Source organism: Vitis vinifera, chromosome 18, assembly GCF_030704535.1.
Source record: "Vitis vinifera cultivar Pinot Noir 40024 chromosome 18, ASM3070453v1".
Lineage (NCBI taxonomy): Eukaryota > Viridiplantae > Streptophyta > Magnoliopsida > Vitales > Vitaceae > Vitis > Vitis vinifera.
In genome coordinates, this window is record NC_081822.1 from 7,147,839 (window position 1) to 7,167,500 (window position 19,662).

General features: G+C 30.0%; 1 protein-coding gene and 1 long non-coding RNA gene across 2 annotated transcripts; one reads left to right on the forward strand and one right to left on the reverse strand.

Moving 5' to 3' along the window:
- The first annotated feature begins 9,694 nt into the window (after window positions 1-9,694).
- LOC104882516 (uncharacterized) lies at window positions 9,695-12,930 on the forward strand. The gene is made up of 2 exons (XR_788244.2): window positions 9,695-10,665; window positions 12,741-12,930. It is a non-coding gene; the product is annotated as an uncharacterized LOC104882516 (long non-coding RNA).
- Window positions 12,931-18,481: 5,551 nt separating this feature from the next.
- Window positions 18,482-19,369, reverse strand: LOC104882517 (basic leucine zipper 4). The gene has a single exon (XM_010666186.3). The coding sequence runs from the start codon at window positions 19,207-19,209 to the stop codon at window positions 18,814-18,816; it is 396 nt and encodes a 131-aa protein (XP_010664488.1). The 5' UTR covers window positions 19,210-19,369; the 3' UTR covers window positions 18,482-18,813.
- Between the last annotated feature and the right edge of the window lie 293 nt (window positions 19,370-19,662).

Consider the following 19,662-nt stretch of genomic DNA (forward strand, 5'->3'; position numbering starts at 1 on the left):
CAATCCTATCCGACCCGTTTAACTTATTTATTTGGTCATATTAGAATATCTTTTATGACATGTTTAACATGTATAAATTTATTAACTGTATACATTTAAAATTTATCAAAACTTAAAAATATATATTTTAATTGTAAATATTATATAATTTTAAATTTTGAATAATTAAAATTCTATACATTTTATTCTAAGAATTTATAGTATTTATAATTAAAATAATAGGTAAATATAAAATTAAAATAGTTAAAATTAAAACTTGAAATTTAAAACAACTAAAAGGTATTTTAAAGTAAGGCTTTTATAAATTTTAAATAGGTTAAATAATGTTAAAATTGTGCTAAGGGTTTTAATAGGTTGAAATTACATTTGACGGGTTATCAATGTAAATTCATACCTAATTTAACTTAATCCATTTATTATGAGGGTTAAACGAATTGTATGAGTCGTGTTTACTAATAATCATTCTGACACAGTTATTAAACAAGCCGAATTTGAATTTAGTAAATTTTTACTATTTCTTAATTCAATATAACAACAATGGATACAATATATTATCACCAATAGAAAAGAATAACAAATAATATATGTTTTATTTTTAAAATTTTAACATAAAAATAAAATATTTTAAAGGAAATTATATATATATACATATATATAATTCTGAAATATAGAATAATATTTATAATTCGAAATAATCATGACTACTATGGAAAAATATTTAGTAAATTCAAGGTATAAAAATGGGTAAAATAATATTAAAAATGATTTTTTTTTTATAAAAAAAAAAAACATTAAGTGGGAAATAGTAAACTATTGCAGGATTTTTTTATAAGAGTACGGTAATTTTAAAAAATAATTCTTAAATTACCGTAATGAGAAAAATAATTCCAAATTTACGGTAGTTTTTGCTAGGTAGGAGAGAGGGATATATATATATATATTTTTAAATAGTATCTTCAAAAGACGATTTAAGACATTTTTTTAAATAAAAAAAATCGTTTTTCTAAATTACTAAAAATGAGAAATCATCTCTAAAAGAGACGATTTCCACCAATATATATATATATATATAATTAGGCAATTCGAAATCGTCTATTCAAAAGACAATTTCCACAAAAAAAAAATACAATTTAATATAAAAATATATTACAAATCCAATTTGGAATTAAAAAATTAATTATACTCATACAATTATTATAAATATATATTAAAAAATTAAATAATTTTATTTGCTAAATTTAATATAAGATAAATAATATTTATCTTTTTTTTTTCTTTCACTATGCAATTAAAAAAAAAACTATTATCAATTTATGTGAAAAAAATGAGTTTAAAAAAACAAATTTGTTATTTATTTATTAAATAATTATTTACAAAATAAATAATTTTGTTTTGTTTTAATTTTTAAATTAATTTTATTATATAAATTTTAATATTAAAAATATTACTTTTTAAGTTAAAATTTCACTATAAGAGAATTTAACTTACCACAAGGCCTCCACTACACGCTTCATTTCCCCAATTCTAACAATACAGTAAACCCATAGCCTATAGGAGAATCTTACCTATTACATTTCATCACTTCACACACTATTATACTACAATTGCACTCAACTAATTTGAAAACCATGTCATTTCCCTAATTCCAACAATGTACTACACTCATAGCCCATAGGAGAATCTTACCTATTGTACTCCATCATTTCACACACTATATTACACTACAATTGCACTCAACCAATATGAAGACATGTTGTCATTTATTCTTAAATGCCGAAATATTCCACCAATTTAATACTCCACTAATTTGATTGTTTCATGTCATTTCTTCTTAAACATTCAAACGTTCACCATTTATCCTACACACTACACTCATCCTACCTTTTTTCAACTTCTCTTATAATATAAATCAGCTTCAAACTTTTTTATTCTCATTTTCCTCTTCTTCCCTATTTGAAACTTGGTTTTTCACTTACGAGTTTTTCACCTTCCATCACTTCTATCTATATCTCTCATTTTTCTTTGGAAAAACTTCTTAGCATATCTTATTTCTTTTCTTCGACACTCGCGCTGCTTATAAAGTAATATTTTTGTTTTATTTTTATTTCAAGCTATTTTGTAATGTATGGTTTTTATTATTATATAAATTTTTAAATTTATTTGGATTATGTAATATTTGTTTGAATAATATTTATTGAAAATTATTATTTTAAATAGATTAAATCATTCAAAAAAATAAAATAAAAGTTATATTATTTTATTCCTAGGTAATATTTTTGTCTTTGTTTCATATTTATTGTGTAATGCATGATAGATATTTGTTGTTATATATATTTTTTTAATTTATTAGATGAATGGTAATTTTTTTAGAATATTATTTATTGTAAATTATCATTATATAGAGATAAATGAATTGAATCATTCAAGTGATATTAGTTTATTTAATTAATATGAAATCATAGGATTATTGTTTATGTTTATCAATCAAATAATATATTTTATAAAATATTAAAATTAAAAATTAAAAATAAAATAAAATATTAGTAAAATGAGAATGAAAAATAATAATAATAGAATAATTATATATTTATATATTTTGCATAATATATGATTTAAAAAATATTAAAATCTAAAAAATAGAAAAACAACATTATCCGAAATTATGAATTTATCCTATATATTTTTTTAAAGTAATATTAATCTTAAATCATTGAAAAATTTGTTGTAAAACAATGAGATGTAAAAATAAAAATATAAATAAAAGTAGAAATAAAACTAAAATGTTATTTGATTTATTTAAATGGATATTTAAATGTGTATATATATAATTGTGTATCGTATAAAATAGTAACCATGAGTATTAAATGTATATAATATATATTTAAATATTAAATATATATAATATGTAAATTTACATTTAAAATGTTATATTATATACATTTAAATATCCATTTTTAAAAATAAAAGAAAGATATAGTTGTAAAATGTTAGAATATATAATAAAATAAAATAAAAATGAATTTAGTAATGGTTGTTAGTATTAAATTATTTTTTGCATATAATATTATTTAAAAAATATTAAAATATAAGAAATATAAATAAAACATCTGAAATTATGAATTTATCTTATATATTTTTAAAAAATTAATATTAGTCTTAAATTGTTGAAAAAATTCTTATAAGATATTAAGTGTTATTTGATTTATTTAAATGGATATTTTAATGTATATTATATATATATATATATATATATATATATATATATATATATATATATATATAAAAGTAATTGTGTATAATATAAAATAGTAACCTGAGTATTAAATGTATATAATATGTAAATTTACATTTAAAATATTATATTATATACATTTAAATATCCATTTTAAAAGGAAAAGAAATATATAGTTGTAAAATTTTAGAATATATAATAAAATAAAATAAATGAATTTAGTAATGGTTGTTAGTATTAAATTATTTTTTTCACATAATATTATTTAAAAATATTAAAATATAAGAAATATAAATAGAATATTATCCGAAATTATGAATTTATCTTATATATTTAAAAAAAATTAATATTAGTCTTAAATTGTTGAAAAAATTCTTATAAGATATTGAGAGCTCAAAATAAAAATATAAATAAAAGTAAAAATAAAACTAAAATGTTATTTGATTTATTTAAATGAATATTTTAATGTATATAATATAACAATAAAAATAGTAGTTGTGTATTCTTATTTTTGAAAAATATGACTTTTAAAAAATAGATTTAGTAATGGACAATGCATTATGATATTAGTAAAATAAATTTTCAAAATACATATTTTATATCAATCATTATCATAAAGTTTATTAATGATGATACTTCTTTGTTGATCTTTTGAATAGGTTTGATAATGGACAATTACACCATAATGTTGTGTTATACTAGTGGTGAAATTATTGATTGTGAGTTTGGGGTATGTTATAATCGTCCTCCTAAGAAAGGTGTTTCAATCAATAGTATAATAACATTTAATGAGTTAGAAACAAAATTGTGTCATGCTCTGAATATTAATCGTACTTACATCAAGTTAAATATGGTGTTCCGATATCCAATTCTCTTTCCAAATGGAAAAGGTACTGTTAATTATGTCCATTTGCCAATTCGAGATGATGGTGATGTGAGCATAATATTTACTGTTGTTGCACAATCTCCTTCTCCAAATACTATTGAAATGTATTGTCAAACTTCTTCAATTGATCATCACTTCATGCCAAGTAACTTTACTACCCCAATGCATATTGAAAGTCTAGGTCCAAGTCAACAAATGGTAGAAGAGAACACATCTTCCCCTATGTATATGCAAAGTTATGATAATGACATGGAACCTATAGTTATGGTAGATTTGGCAGGGGTTACTGATTGAATTGTAATAACAGTTGAAAATTATGTTGATATTTTACCTGGAAATGATGATAATAATGTGGAGTTATTTGATGAAGATGATGGTAATGAGGATATTATGGACATGGAGGATAATGAAAATATAGAAAATGATGCATCATTGCTAGGTGGCGGTGAACATGATGTCCATTTTCCAATATTTAGATAATTGAATTGGAATGTAATTAACTCCATGAATGACAAGGATTTAACAACACACACTAGCTTATGGAATGAATCAGATGAATTGTTTAAGAGTCTGGGGTTTGAAAGTAAGATAGACTTACAATATGTTGTTAAAAGTTATTCCATAAGTAGGAATCAACATTTGATTGTTATTGAGTCAGATATATGGGTTGTAAAGTGCAAAAAGTGGTATGAGAGTTGTAATTGGAGGCTTTGTGCATGTCGTCGTAAATCTCATGGTTTGTTTGAGATAACAAAGTATATATGTCATCACACTTGTGTTTACCTTAAACTATCACAAGACCACTCACAATCAAACTCCACATTCATTGCATGAGAAATTCAAAATGTAGTCTAAAGTGATCACACAATTTCAATTGTTGCATTACATTAAATAGTGAAAAATAAATTTGGTTATAATGTTCATTACAAGAGGATTTGGAAAGCAAAGAGGAAAGCAATCATAAAGATATTTGGTGATTGGGATGAATCTTACCAAGCTTTACCTAAATGAATGAATATTGTTAAACTTACTAACCCTGGGACTAAGGTTGTTTGGAAGACATCAGTACTAACAAGTTGCAATAGAAATGTATGTTTTATGTGTGTCTTTTGGGGCATGTGTTGAAGGATTTAAGCATTTTAGACCAGTAATACAAATAGATGGTACTTTTTTTATATGGAAAATACATAGGAAAACTTTTGATTACAACATCAATCAATGTTAATGGTCATATCTTCCCTCTTGTATTTGCAATAGTTGAAGATGAATCATCGAATAATTGGTTTTGGTTTCTTTATACATTAAGGAGTTAAGTCACGCAAAGAAAATACATATATCTCATTTCTGATTGTCATGTAGGAATACAAGCCGCCATTAGGGATCCTAGTGCTGGATGGAACCCACCTTATGCACACCATCGATATTGTCTTAGGCATATGCCAAGCAATTTCAATAATAAATATATAAATAAGATGTTAAAAGACTTAGTGTATAGAGCTAGGTCTCAACATCAACCATGAAAGTATGAGCCATGTATGACTAAGTTAAAACAATTAGATGAGAAATGCTTAAAATGGTTTAACAAGTTGGACACGAAGAAATGGACTTTGGCACATGATGAAGGACATCGGTATGGGTGGATGACTACAAATATTGTTGAATGCATAAATGGAGTGCTTAAAAAGGCTAGAATGTTGTCTATCACTGCTCTTGTTCGATTAACTTTCTATCGTTGTGTTTTATATTTCAAGACTCGTCAAACAGAGATACAAACTTGAATTGCAAAGGAAGATTTGTATACTTCTTATGTCATTAACAAAATAACAAAATATGAATCAAGGCCTAGTAGACACACTGTCAATATCTTTCACCGTTCAAATGAGATATTTGAAGTGACAACTGCTTCCCATGGGTTTCATATGGATAAAAGAAACAATATACAAGTTGTGAAGTTGAAAGAAAGAACATGTACTTGTAATAAATGACAATCATTTGGTATCCCATGTTCACATGTGTTAACTGTATGTGTACATGTAAGAATTGATAGTTAGCAATTTGTTGACAAACATTATAGGATGAATGTATATGGTTGTTGCTATATACCACAATTCAATCCAACTCCACATCAAGCCTGGTGGCTAGAACCTAATTTTATAATTGGTCATCCCAATCCAACTCTAGTACGTGATAAAGGAAGACCAAGATCTTCAAGGATTATGAATGAAATGGATTGGAGATAACCAAGTGTCAAAATCCGATGTGGGCTTTGTAAATAGGAGGGTCACAATCGTCGAAAATGTCCTAACAGAGGGAAGTCTTCTAACACAATCGCTCAATGATATTGTAAGTTCAAGTTGAAAATTTTACTATTTAAATGAAAAGTTTTTTTTTTTTTTTAACATTAAAGATGAACATTAAGTTATTTCCATATAATGTCATTGGAATGTCTTGTAATAAAATAATAAAATTATTTAAATGATGCAAGAAATACATTCTCATGGATCCTAGACCTGTAGATCATTCTGTTCTGTATAACCAGGAAGTACACCGATCTTCACTTATATAGAAAGGAAATGATCCTGGAGAGCTCCATTTTCGACGTATTGAAGCCAGTTTCTATCGTAATAGTGTTTTATATGCACACATCATTCCATATTTGCAACAATCCGGATTCTACGGTGTTGCCCAATTAGGTTTCATTTCATTGGATTGACACCTTATTGGCACCTTGAGACCCACACTTTCCATGTACCTCAATGAGAGTCACTACTACAAAAAATGAAAATGATGACACTCACTTCCTTGACACTTTAAAAAAAGTGACATGATTTAGTTTGAAGTGTACAATCATTGGCGCTTGTTTGCTATGGCGTTTTTAGAAGCGTCATTGAACGACATGGATTTAGAAACATTGGCGCTTAATTTTAAGCGTCATCATTAAATCTATTTTTTGGATCCTCGACACTTTTGAAAAGCATCATTTTCTTTCATGATATATATATGCCTAAATTTTCATTCCCCCCAAATGATTTTCACATCCGCCAAAAGTACTTCCACACCCACACCAGTTATGAGTGTGAAAAACCCTAAGCCTTCAATACTCTTTATCCATTTTCAACCGATGTTTAGGTCTTGTACGAGCTCACATCATCATCAACAACAACATCAAGACCCACAAGCAATGAAATTTCACAAATTTCAGTGGTTCCTAAAATCAAGAGAGGCGGGAAACGATTGAGGAGTAGTTTGGCCTCCTCTTTCGTGAAATAGACAGGAGAGAATCGAGATCTATGTTTTGTTGGGAAGATTTGGTGTGGTGTTCATTTGTATCACTGATTGAATAATTGTTGCAGCATGGGGGAATGTAGTCGAGAGCAGAGGATCACCAAGGGGACGAGAAGATTCCAATGGGTTTCTTCTTATTCCAATTTAAACCCTAATTTGTTTTTCCTTTCATCTAACCTTGGTCTAGCCCTATGTCCTCTCAAAAAGTAACGAAAGTTCTTAGTCAATCCTGGTTTTTTGACATCAGAGTTAGGTCAGTTAATTTTTTTTCTTCGTATTCTGTTCAACTCTATTTAAGAATCACAGATCTATGAAAATTATCTACTGCTTTTGTTGTTGGAGATTGAAGTATGTAGAATACTCTATTTGATTTTAAGTATTGGCTTGGGAAATCCTTCATTATTTGAACAAGTTGTTATGGAGCTTGTGCTCTAACTTTTCTTTCTTAATGTCTCTTACTCCCACCTACCATCTCCTTGCTCGGGGTCTCAAACTGACTTGGAACCTCTAATCCTCTTTTCTGGAGTTTTCTGATCTCTGAATCTCATTCCAAGTTTGCAAAGACTGCAAACACTTCTCAAAATTTAATTCTTTTTATTTTTTTCTCCTTCGTCTAATTTGTTGATTTTATATTTGTGTTTGGTGAATTTGAAGTGGAGTTAAGGTAAGAATTGTGGAGTTCAACTTGTTAAAGCTAATTTATTTATTTATTTCGAAGTGTTGAGGATGATTTTTATTTTGGCATTAAGGTTTAAATCCAAGTCGTGACATATTTTTTGCCTGCTCACTAACTGTTTAGCAGATGGCCTTGGTAGTTTCTACTTTATTTTCTTCTTCAGCATTATTAAGGTATTTTGTTTTCTTCTCATTCCATATTTAGCAAATGGTTTGGCCTGAAAGTCTCAATTTTATATTTTTTTCCCTTAATATATTTTAGGTTTTGAGTTGTATGAGTTAGTTAACTCCTGTAAACGTATGATGAAATGTTGAAGAACTCTGTGTGCCATCATCGTTCCAGATTCTGGTTGTTTTTATTTAATGCAAAACCATTTTTGGACTCATAAAGCTTCACTTGGGTTGTGAGCCCTCTTTTTGTAGCATTGTTTATTATGTGTCTTTTCCTTTGCCTATCAAAAAAAATTGAATGAATCATATCTTATTCAGAATCCTTTTTGTGATCAGAAATTTTTTTGTTGATTTTCTTTTTTAGCATCATTACAAATGTTCTGTTACATTTAATATTACCGTCATAACCTTTTCAGCACTCCAGTATTGTGTTGTAAATAAGTAGCGGTTCTTGAATTCCTTTAGCTAGTTTGCCTTCAAAACTACAATAGATGTTATTTACTGAGTTGTTATAATGAATTTTTCTGAGCCAATAAACATGTAAAGAGGTTACAATCATTCAATACTCTACTCACAAAGCCTTTCTAACTACTGTGTTAACCATATGAATTTTTTTCCTTTTTAATTTGGGTTTGGTTGGTGTTGCTACCTCAACCATTATATATGCATGACCTAGTGGGGACCCATCCATTTGGTCAAACAGATATGACGATTTAAGTTGAAGATCTTCAAGTAATAATAGTTTGGGATTGACATATGATCATAGTCTTGAGCATTAATTATCAGTCCTCGAGGTACATGTCTGACTCAAATTTTCATTAACTTTTTTTCTTCTTAAAAGGTTTATTTGTGCTGTTGCTAGCTTCTATATTAGCCCATCCATTTATTTCTATTTTTGTTTGCTTCCGTTTTAACATAATATATGATATATGAAATCCATTTAGTTTCTTTACACACCAAATGTAAACAATTACATATCATAAAAGTTTTCAATTACCACTTTAATTAATAATTCTATTTTGTTCATTAGAGACGTACTAGAAGAAATTACATACGGGAAAATAAGTCTATTTTGCAAACATAATTTATTAAACCAAGTGAGTAAGATCACCTTGATGTATTGCTAATCAACAAAAAATAATTTCACCCTATAAGTACTAGTATCTAGAAAACTATTAAATCTTCATGTTTCTATATTATACTTATTGAGTTTGAACATATCTTTAATGGGGAACAAGAATTCTTTAAAGGGAAAATAGGGATTACAAAGAGGAGAAAGAAATGGGAAGCAAAAATTTTATGGTAACAAGTGAGGACGATTAGATTTTTTTAGTATGAAAGAAAAACCAAGATTTTCCTACTTGCAAGGAGGATAATCAAAATTTTTTAGCAAGAAAAAAGAACCAAAATTTTCCTAGTAGCAAGTAGGATAATAGTGTGGTTTTTTTTTTTTTTTTTTTTTTTTTAAGAAAAATGGATGAACCAAGATTTCCAACAACAAGAGAGACAAATTAGAATTTCCAGTAACAGAAGATGAACCAACATTTTTCCTCCAATGAGAAGGATGACCAAAAAAATTCTCCTAGCAACAAGAAGGAAAATCAAAATTTTTAGTCTCAATAAAATTATCGAGGTAATGATAAAAAAAATGTAATGCAAGGTTTTTCTTCTAGTGTTTGGCAAAACCTTAGGCTTTCAAGATTTTTTGTTTAAAATTAAAGCACTCTAAAAGTAGAAGTATTTTAGGGTCTAAAAGTTCTTTTGTATGAAAAAAGCTTTAGGGGAAAGGTTTTGGAATTTAAAGCTTTTAAATTGCCATGAATATGTAAACAATGGGAGAAGAGCTTTTCCATTGATTTGCTATTCAAGTTGGGCATAGAGAAGTGTTTTTTAATTTTTTCTGCATGAAATGTTCAAGTTGTTTCTATGTGTAGATTATAATATATTATCTCCCAAAGTCATGTGTCTCGTAAAAAGCATTCTCATGTAGGTGATTTTTTATTTTTTATTTTTTTATGAGAATTAATGGAGTTATTATGTTTGGAGTTGGAGTTCCTTTTTTTACTTTATTTGTTTGTTTTATAGACACTACAAAATGAGGGCATGGCAAATTTTTCTTGTTGCTTAATTCATTCATCAACCAAAAAGATTTTTAGAATCTCTTAAATCTAAAAAGGAGTGCTCTACCATTCTTGGTTGAGTTAGAAAACAATGTTCTAGTCTAATAATATTCTGTTAGGCAACCATTTGGTCTCTTTCCCTTTTAGGTTTCTTTCTTTTTTGTGTTCTTGAATAGTATCTCTACTTTAATGCAACTAATAATGAGAAATTGTAATATTTGTTGTAGGGAACATTGGCTGATATATTTCTAAGGGGCACCAATTTCATGACAGATACTTGAGGGATGACATCTTTGGTAAGAGCTCTTTCCTTAGTATCTAAGTTTGTATCTTACTACGAATTCTTTGAATTATAGATTCAAGTGTTGCCTCCATTTGTGTCATTTTCCCAAGTGTTATCATAATTGTCTTGCTTGATAGAGCTCCCATTACATATTCCCGGTCATAACTGGCATTTGCTTTTCACTCTAAAAATAATAAAATTTAGTAGCATAATCACTAGGAAAGAAAACTACACCTACATTAAATAGACTAGTTGCAGAATGTGCATCAACTGCACTGAATGGATCATCCAAGAGATATCCATTTGCATCTTGATATAATACACGTGCCAGTTGAACCCGCTGCTTCTGTCCACCACTCAAATTAACATCTCTTTCTCTTACTCTAGTGAGGTCATCGAATGGAAGCATCTAGATGTCCTTCACTAGGGAATAGTGTGCAATCACTTCCCTATATCTGTATGGATCCATGGCAGACCCAAAAAGAATATTTTCTTGTGTAGTCTCTATAATGATCCATGCTGCCTAGAGATATAAGCCATCTTTCCATATACTTAAACCTAGAAAATATGAGTCTAGAAACCACATTACTTTTCTATACTATCAATCAACCATTCTGCTTAATCAATGTATCTACAAATTTCCTATCCGGCCTGGACCCTTGGGAAAACTTCATATTATCTTCTTTTAATTTTTAGATAAAAAAAAAACACTCTAATAATTTGTCACTCTTGTCAGCTACTATATATGGTTGTGTCCTTCCTCATTCTTTGCTTTCATTTTCTTTCCTACCTAGATTTTAAAAAGTTTTATTAAAAAAACCCTTTTTTTTAGTTTATTCAAAATATTTTATATTTAATAGTGAAAAGTTTTATTAACACTAAAAAAAATAATTAATTAAATTTATATTAGCAAAAGAAACCTCTAAATTAAGTTTACGTTTGGAAGTACTTTTTGTTTTTAAAATTAGAAATTTTATATAAAAATAGAATATTGTGTATAAAACATAGATATTTATCTTTTCTTTTTTTTTAAAAATGATTTTTAGAAATTTTAGAATTTGAGATAGTAAATTTTTTTATATCTTAATTTTTAAAATTTATTATGTTTTTCAAGGTAATTCATTTTTTTAAGGAAAAAAAGTTTTAGAAATTTTGGAGTTTGAGATAGTAAATTTTTTTATATCTTACTTTTTAAATTTATTATAGAATTTGTTTTCCATTACTATTTTGAGTTGGAATCATCCTCTTTTAGACCATGTTTTAGATTTTTATTTGGTTCTAGCTTTATTACCATTTTTTTATCTTATGATTTGTGTGAAAAAATATTTGTAAAAATACTTCCTTGAAAATAAATTTGGACGTATTTAGAATATTTATAATTATAATAAATTTGTGAAAATAAATTATTATAATAACCACAAATAGTGTCCCTTTTGTGAACTTTTGCTTTGCTTAATGGATACTTGGAGAAGGTAATGGAAAAAAATTATTATAGCCAATCCAGACCCCCTAAATATAATTCCAATTTCCAATATATATATATTGGAATAGAAAATGAGGAAGAAAACCAAATTTCATTCTCTTTATAACTTATACTACTTTCTTGTAAGGATGATAATGCCCATCATGTCTTACTATTAATTATATATTGATTATGCTATTAATTATGTTTGTTGTACTGTTAAGTAAATTGGAATTTAAAAAACCTTTGTCAATGTTGCGCATTCGATGAGGTCTATTACTATTAGACGATGCCTAATTGAATATTTTAATGGACTATTAATGTTGATATTCTCTTGTCCCAAACTTGGTTTGTTTTTCTATTTTCTTTTGGGCTATACTAAAGATTTAATGGATTATTGATGTTGATGTTCTCTTGTCCCGTATTTGATTAATCTCTTGCTTTGTGTTTTAACTATTGATAATAATTTTTTTGTAATTATTCTTAGGGTCACATATGTCAATTGGTATACACATTTGTTTTCCTATTATATTTTTATTGTCATTTCTTTCTATCTATTTCTAGAAGTATTCACTTATATATCTTTTTCTGAAATTGTAATTGATTTTAGTTTTTTGTGCATGTAGGTCATCTTTTTGGAAAATTAACATTGTAGTTGGATAAGCTAGCATGAAGGAGTATGTTGAAGACCAAAGCACAATTGGGTTACATGTAAAGAAAAAATGGACTAAGTTAAGGGACTAAACATTAAAGTTGTGACTTTTTTTTTTGTTATTTTAATCTATTTTAGCTTTTTTGTTTTTCTTATTTATGAAATAGAAGTTCCCTATTTGTGATTAATACTGCAATTTGGAAATGTATTACTAGGTGAAAAATTAGGTGCAACAACTAATTTCATTGGTACATAAATTTTATTCTTATGTGTATGCATTATTTCAATAGCAGGTGAAAAATTAGGTGCAACAATTATTAAATTAAAACTAAATTTAAAATTAAAAAATTATCTTCCTTGATGCTTTTACTAAGTGTCAAGGAATGAGAGTAACCACATGTAGTGTGAACAACTAACAATGACACTTTTTTAAGTGTCAAGGATCTCTTCGATGGCACTTTCTAGAAGTGTCCTTATAGTTCAATATTTGAAACTGCTAAACAATGACACTTATAAAAAGTGTCAAGGTTTTTTCTACTCAACAATGGCGCTTATAAAAGTGTTAATGTAGTTTGATATAACTAATGATGACACTTTTTTTAAGCGTCAAGGTTCTCTTCAATGACGCTTTCTAGAAGCGTCATTGTAGGCAAATACTTATTATGACAGGCTACTAGATGACGCTTTGGGGAAGTGCCATTGAATGTCTTTCTTGACACTTAAAAAGCGCCATGGTTAACGTTTTTTCTTATAGTGAGTGTACCATCACATTTCAAAATGTTAGCATTATTTTAAGCTTATCGATTGATGGTGTTGCAGTTAGCGGCATCACATGCTTGGATTGGAGAGAGGTATGTGCTACATTGTTAGGAGTGGTGCCTGAAGATAGAGATATATTTGGACAAAGATTTCGTTTGACTTGATTGACAGAGCATTTTCTTTCATTGGTACCTGATGCTGATGTGGAGTTTGTGAGATGCTATACTAGGGCATTCATCATACAGTTGATTGAAGGTTTTCTTTTTGCAGATAAATCGAACAATATGGTACATTTAATGTTTTTACCACTACTTGAGGATTTTGGAGTTACTGGTACTTATAGTTGGGGTAGTGTTTGCCTAGCTTAGCTATATCGAGAGATGTGTCGAGCATCCCGTATTGATGCACATGATGTATCGAGTTCTCTCATTTTGTTACAGTTATGGATATAGGATAAATTTTCTTTTATAGCACATATGCACTTACATTTGGCCCTACATGATTGAGTACTGCCACAACCACCTTTAGGCATGCGATATGTATTTAACCTTAGTTATAGCATATGTAAACACATATATACATAAATAAACAATTATACAAAATTTTAATATATATTCTTTTTGTAGTTGGAGAGATGAGTTTTGTATTACTTTGACGTCTATGCATGTGTTGTTATCTTAATATAGGTATCTACTTGATCGAATTATGCCAGAGTAGGTGAGAAATTCATTATTTTGAATAGTTTTTTTAAACAATTTGTAATCAAAATATTATTAAATAATGTGAGTCATATTTCAAATTTAATTGCAGATTATATGGAAGCCATACACTGATGATATCATCTCTACACTCCCAGATTACTGTACTATTGCCTCTGACTTGTGGTTGACTATTTCACTCCTTATCTGTTTCCACATAGTGGAGTGACATAGACCTGATTGTGTTTTAAGATAGTTTGGGCTACTACAACATATTCCTGAGCAGTGTGATACAAAGTTGGGATTACATAAATATGATTTGAGGGGTCGACATGATTTGGATTGAATGAGTATTCATTAGCACTATATTCAAAGGTGGGAGACTAGGTACAATCATCTTGCTAGAGCTGAGGCAACAACTACTTCTTACAGGTATAACCACCCATATATGGTGTGGTATCGTTCTATTACTCATTTTTTTTCTTATTTCACATGGATCTTCATGGGAGATAGTGGTAATTACAATGTCTTTTTATTTATTATTCTATTTTCTTCTAATTAAAAAAACATCTAACTTTTTATTCTTAATTCTTATAAAATCACAATTTGCAATATATACATCTATAGACTGGTCCAAATTCTTTGAATATAGGTCATCGTGATGAAATTCATCAATTATGTGCAACCACTTTAGAGGTTATACATGAAGCTGATAGGTTGTTTATTCTTCCTAATATCGTTAATTCAGAAAGATGATCATCGGATGAGGATGTAGTGATAAGAGATGGTGGGGTACGAACCAGAGGTGGTGGGGTACGGACTAGAGGTGGTGGGGTACATACCAGATGTGGTGGGGTACGAACCAAAGGTGGTGGGGTGCGGACTAGAGGTGGAGGTGTTCGAACTAGATGTGGAGGTGTACGAACACGTGGATACCATATTTCTGATGATCCACACTTATTGATGATGCATCGCTAGATTTTCCATCATCATCGCCTCTACAACATACTGCCTTCACTTTTTCTACATCACTTGACCAGTCACTACCTCATTCATCAGTTCCATCCATTGATGAGGGGGTGATTCAGGAAGATGTTGGGACATCATTCATCTAGGAGCTACTTCATTCTTATATTGATGTGCCTTCTTTTCATATACCTATGTTATCTATTATTATTTTGGAAATCGTCTTTTCAATAAACGATTTCTCATATAAAAAATGAAATTTTAAAAAAATCGTGTTTAAAAGTTCATAAATCGTCTTTTGAAGAGATGATTTTTCACTTACAATTTATTTTCTTTTTCTTATTTGGACAAAACTATGGTATATTTAAAATTATTTTTTCTACTACGGTAATTATTTTTTAAAGTTGTTGTACTCATATAAAAAATCTCACACCTATACACCTACACAAACTCATTTCAGAAGGCATCTTGACAGTGTCAGATCTGAGTTAGGCCAAAACTTTTGACACAATTTGTTTCCCTCAACAAGCATGTGCATGTACAAGTTCCCCTTTTCCTGCTTTGGGAAATCTTAGTCACAGACTCAATAGAATTTCCCCCTCTATCTTCCACACAAAAACTAAAAATTACAAGGTAACAAACATGTTCATGATACCAAAGCATATCATACCCCGGTGTTACTCTAATTGCATGGCTGCGTTCAAGTAAATACATACATCGATCCAAGTTTTTTTAATATCTGAGTGATTTGTTCTTTTAGTATTTGGGATGCGTTCGGTTTTTATGATTATTCCTTGACGAACTTGTAAGAAGTAATTAAGCACATGCGTATAACCTTTTAAGGAGGGTTCCAAGAACTTGCAAATGAAGAAAGCGACTTCTGAGGCAAGTGCACCACAGATACACCTTTATTTTTAGAGTACTGCAACACGCTCACTGCGAGGGAAGGTACCAGTGGACGATTTGAGTTACGTGATGGAGTGCCATATGATGCTAAGCGTCTTCTCCCAATTAGTCGGCCCTGTCCGTATGAGTATCTGAATTACCATGCTTTGCATCTTCCCCTCAATATCTTTTTCTACTTTTTAATATCTTCTTTTTCTTCTTTTTGACAAGTTTTACTTTGGTTGATTTGATGGGGCTACAGATCTCAACCCGTTCCTTGCATCTACATCACAAAGGTCCCATCCTTTAGGGCTTTCCTTGCATATAGCTCTTCAAACTTTTAAGAAGATGGGATACATACGTTCCTGCGAATGTACTCCTAGCCAAGCAACTCAAACACCCGGTTTTAAAATCTGAACTGCTGGGCCATGCTAAGTGGTCTGTGAGTAAAACTAATGTCATTATTAGAGGGAGCCTTCAGTCAATTGCATGTGTCGCTTTAAATATTAGTTTGACCTCTTCAAGGTGAGTTAAAATGAAATTCCAAATAGGAATATCTAGTTCAGTTTTGTTAGGGTTTTAGCTTAATTTGAGTTGATCTATAAATTGTCAGACGATTACTTTGTGGTTTAAACTTGTGGGTTAAGTTAGTAGATGCCATCAGGTAGGGTATTATCTCAGCCAAGTATCAAATGAGTAGATGAAGATTTTAGTTTAGGTTAACTTCATATATGCAGTTGACCGTTCACCTAATATTATAAGCTTTTGATCATAGCTTAGCAAGTATGTATGGTTTGAGATGATATGTGTGAAAATATAAGAATGATTTTTGTAATTTACCATAATTTATATTAATCCAATGGTAAAAGAAGTAATACTTAATTATTGTTGGATAAAACTTAATACTTGTCACTTAATAACTTAAGTTAAATTGTTTTTAAGTTGTTAATTTAAAACCATTGTTTATTTTTAGTATTAAGTTATTTAATAAAATTAATTTAAATTTATTTTAAATAATCAAAGTTGATATATTTATCCTTATTAATTTTAAGTAATAAATTTTATTTATTAAATATTCATATTTAAAGTTTTAAATTTAAAATAAATTAATTATTTTAACTTAATATTTAAAGTTATTTTGATTTAACTTAATATATTAAGTTATTTTATTAAACATATTTAATCTTCTTAATTATTTAAATTTATTTATCAAATACCTTCTTGATATTTCCCAAAAGGAGTTAAGCTTTGATTAAGTCACTTCAGAGGCTCCAACTTGGATTACATCCAAATTAAGCCCTGGCCAACTTTAAGTATCTGCAGCATGAAGTAAACGTTGTACGAGTTAGCCTATGGGGATGGCACGCCCATAGAATGGAGATGTGCACTACATAGAAGAGAATCCCCGCACAGCATCTTACCTATCATCAAGAATTAATTTAAATACACATCGATGTGGTCTACTGAACAGCATTAAAATTTCGCTATCAGTCATGGTGGCAGTGATGAGACAAGATTTCTTTCTTCTATTGGGACGGCATCCAGACGCCCACCATCTACCTTTCCATCCACGGCCGCCATTCTTTAGAATTTTGGAACGTTAAAATAAAGCATCTTTCAAAGAAAAATTGTGAAGGATCCTCAGCCCTCCGCCTGGAAAGCGTCGACAACTGATTTGAAATAAATTTTAATTAATGTAAAAAAAGAAAAAAAAAAAGGAGGAATGAAAGAAATCAAATGAGTTTTTTCATATTAAAAATACGAAATGTGAATCGTGTGCTAGAATGTTGTAAATTTAATATTTAAATAAGGTGGCTTGGTAAGTTTTAAGGAGGAATGCTGAAAAGTCAAAGAAAAAAATAGATGGATGGAACAGACTACAGAGTAGGTGAGAAAACCCGAGAAATTTTCAAATGTTAGCGCCCCCCGACCCCCCGCTTTAAGACTAAAGGACGTGGAGACACCACATGGGTGGCTGAGATGCTGACTGGTATGGGTCCAGATGCACCTGGCATTCACCTCATTCAGATGGCGACTGGACTTAGGAGTACTCTTCGCATTTAGCCATGCATTTCAATATCTAATCATCAGTTAAAATCAACTTAAATCTACTTTTGGGATACTGTCTTCTGCCGACATTAGACCAGTCAAATGAATTTATTTCTCCCAAAGAAAAAGAAGGCAACAGAAACTTGGTCCTCTTGGGAATATACCAATATACCATACAGCAGAATCAAATCAAAGAGAGAGAGAGTCGTCCAAGTAATTGATAGATTGGATTCATCTGGTTTTCAGAGCCATCTTAGAAAATTGGACATCTCTGATGGAAAAGGCCCTCGGCCCTGGCAGACTATTTCCAAACAAAAATGGTTGCACAACAAGCCACATCGATTTGCGCTTTTCATAATGTTTCAAACTTTTGAACTAAAACTCATTGATTTGCACGTGGGTCCATACATGATATCAAGACACTTAGCCACATCGCTACAAAAGGATGGCATTTTAAGATGCTTTACTACTCCTAATATTCAGATTCCCTCCATGATTATCCAATATAGAAATGGATAAACAAGACACTGGTTTCACTGATTCACCTTTCTTTATATATTTACAGAGATCACTGTTGAGCTAAATAATACTACTAAACTCCAGAGATCTCAAGGGATCAGTGAGAGAGAGATAGTCCTCTAGTTTCCACATTAATTAATGCCCAATAATTTTGTTCAGGTTTAACGTAAATTATTGGAGCTGCATGGTGACCAAAATCCGATATAAGTCGTAAAGTTTGGTCCTGAGAGCCAAATATTCGTATGTCAGCCGCTCGTTATCTCTCCCTACTAGGTGGCACTGATGCGTAACTGAGCCCAACCGGTGCTTGTACTCCCGGTTCTGGACAAGCAACCGGTTCACCTCGTTCGAAAGGTTTTCTAAATGCTTCTTCTTTCTCCAACGAGACCGCCGAGCTGACTCCCTGTTCGATATCATTCGTTTTCGCTTCCGCTCATCAGTCGAACAAACCGCTGGGTTGGTATCCTCGGAACCGGACTGCGAAGCGACCTGGTGGTCGGTTTGGAAAAGAGACAGAAGTTCCTGAATTTCGGTTTCATCGAGAACTGGGAGTTGGAAATCCAGCATTTTCCCGGAAATAGAACTAGCAGAGAAGAAAAAGTGGGGCTGAGCAGAGAGAGAGAGAGAGAGAGGCGGGGGGAAGAAGGAAGGAGAAAGGGAAGGAAGGAATTGCAGGGACGGGGTATTTATGGATAAGTGGGGGAGACAAGTGGGGTCAGGAGCAGGGGTATTTTGGTCTAGAAGAGTGTTAATAGTATTAGATATGTTGGGAAAGCTTTATCTGTGCATGGTGGTAGCTGGTGGGGGTGTAGCTTTTTCTTCCTCCTTTTGCTTTTATTTGTTTTCTTGTTTTTTTAAAAACAATCTGCTTTTGGTGAGGGAGGGAGTGTGGGGCCAACAGGGGATTAGCTTAATCACGAAGAATCAAACAAAAATGCATAAAACAACAGAAGAGAGTAGAGTGTGAGCAGCCCAAGTCACGTGGGAGGTGGGGGAAAGTTTGGTGGAACCAATGGAATG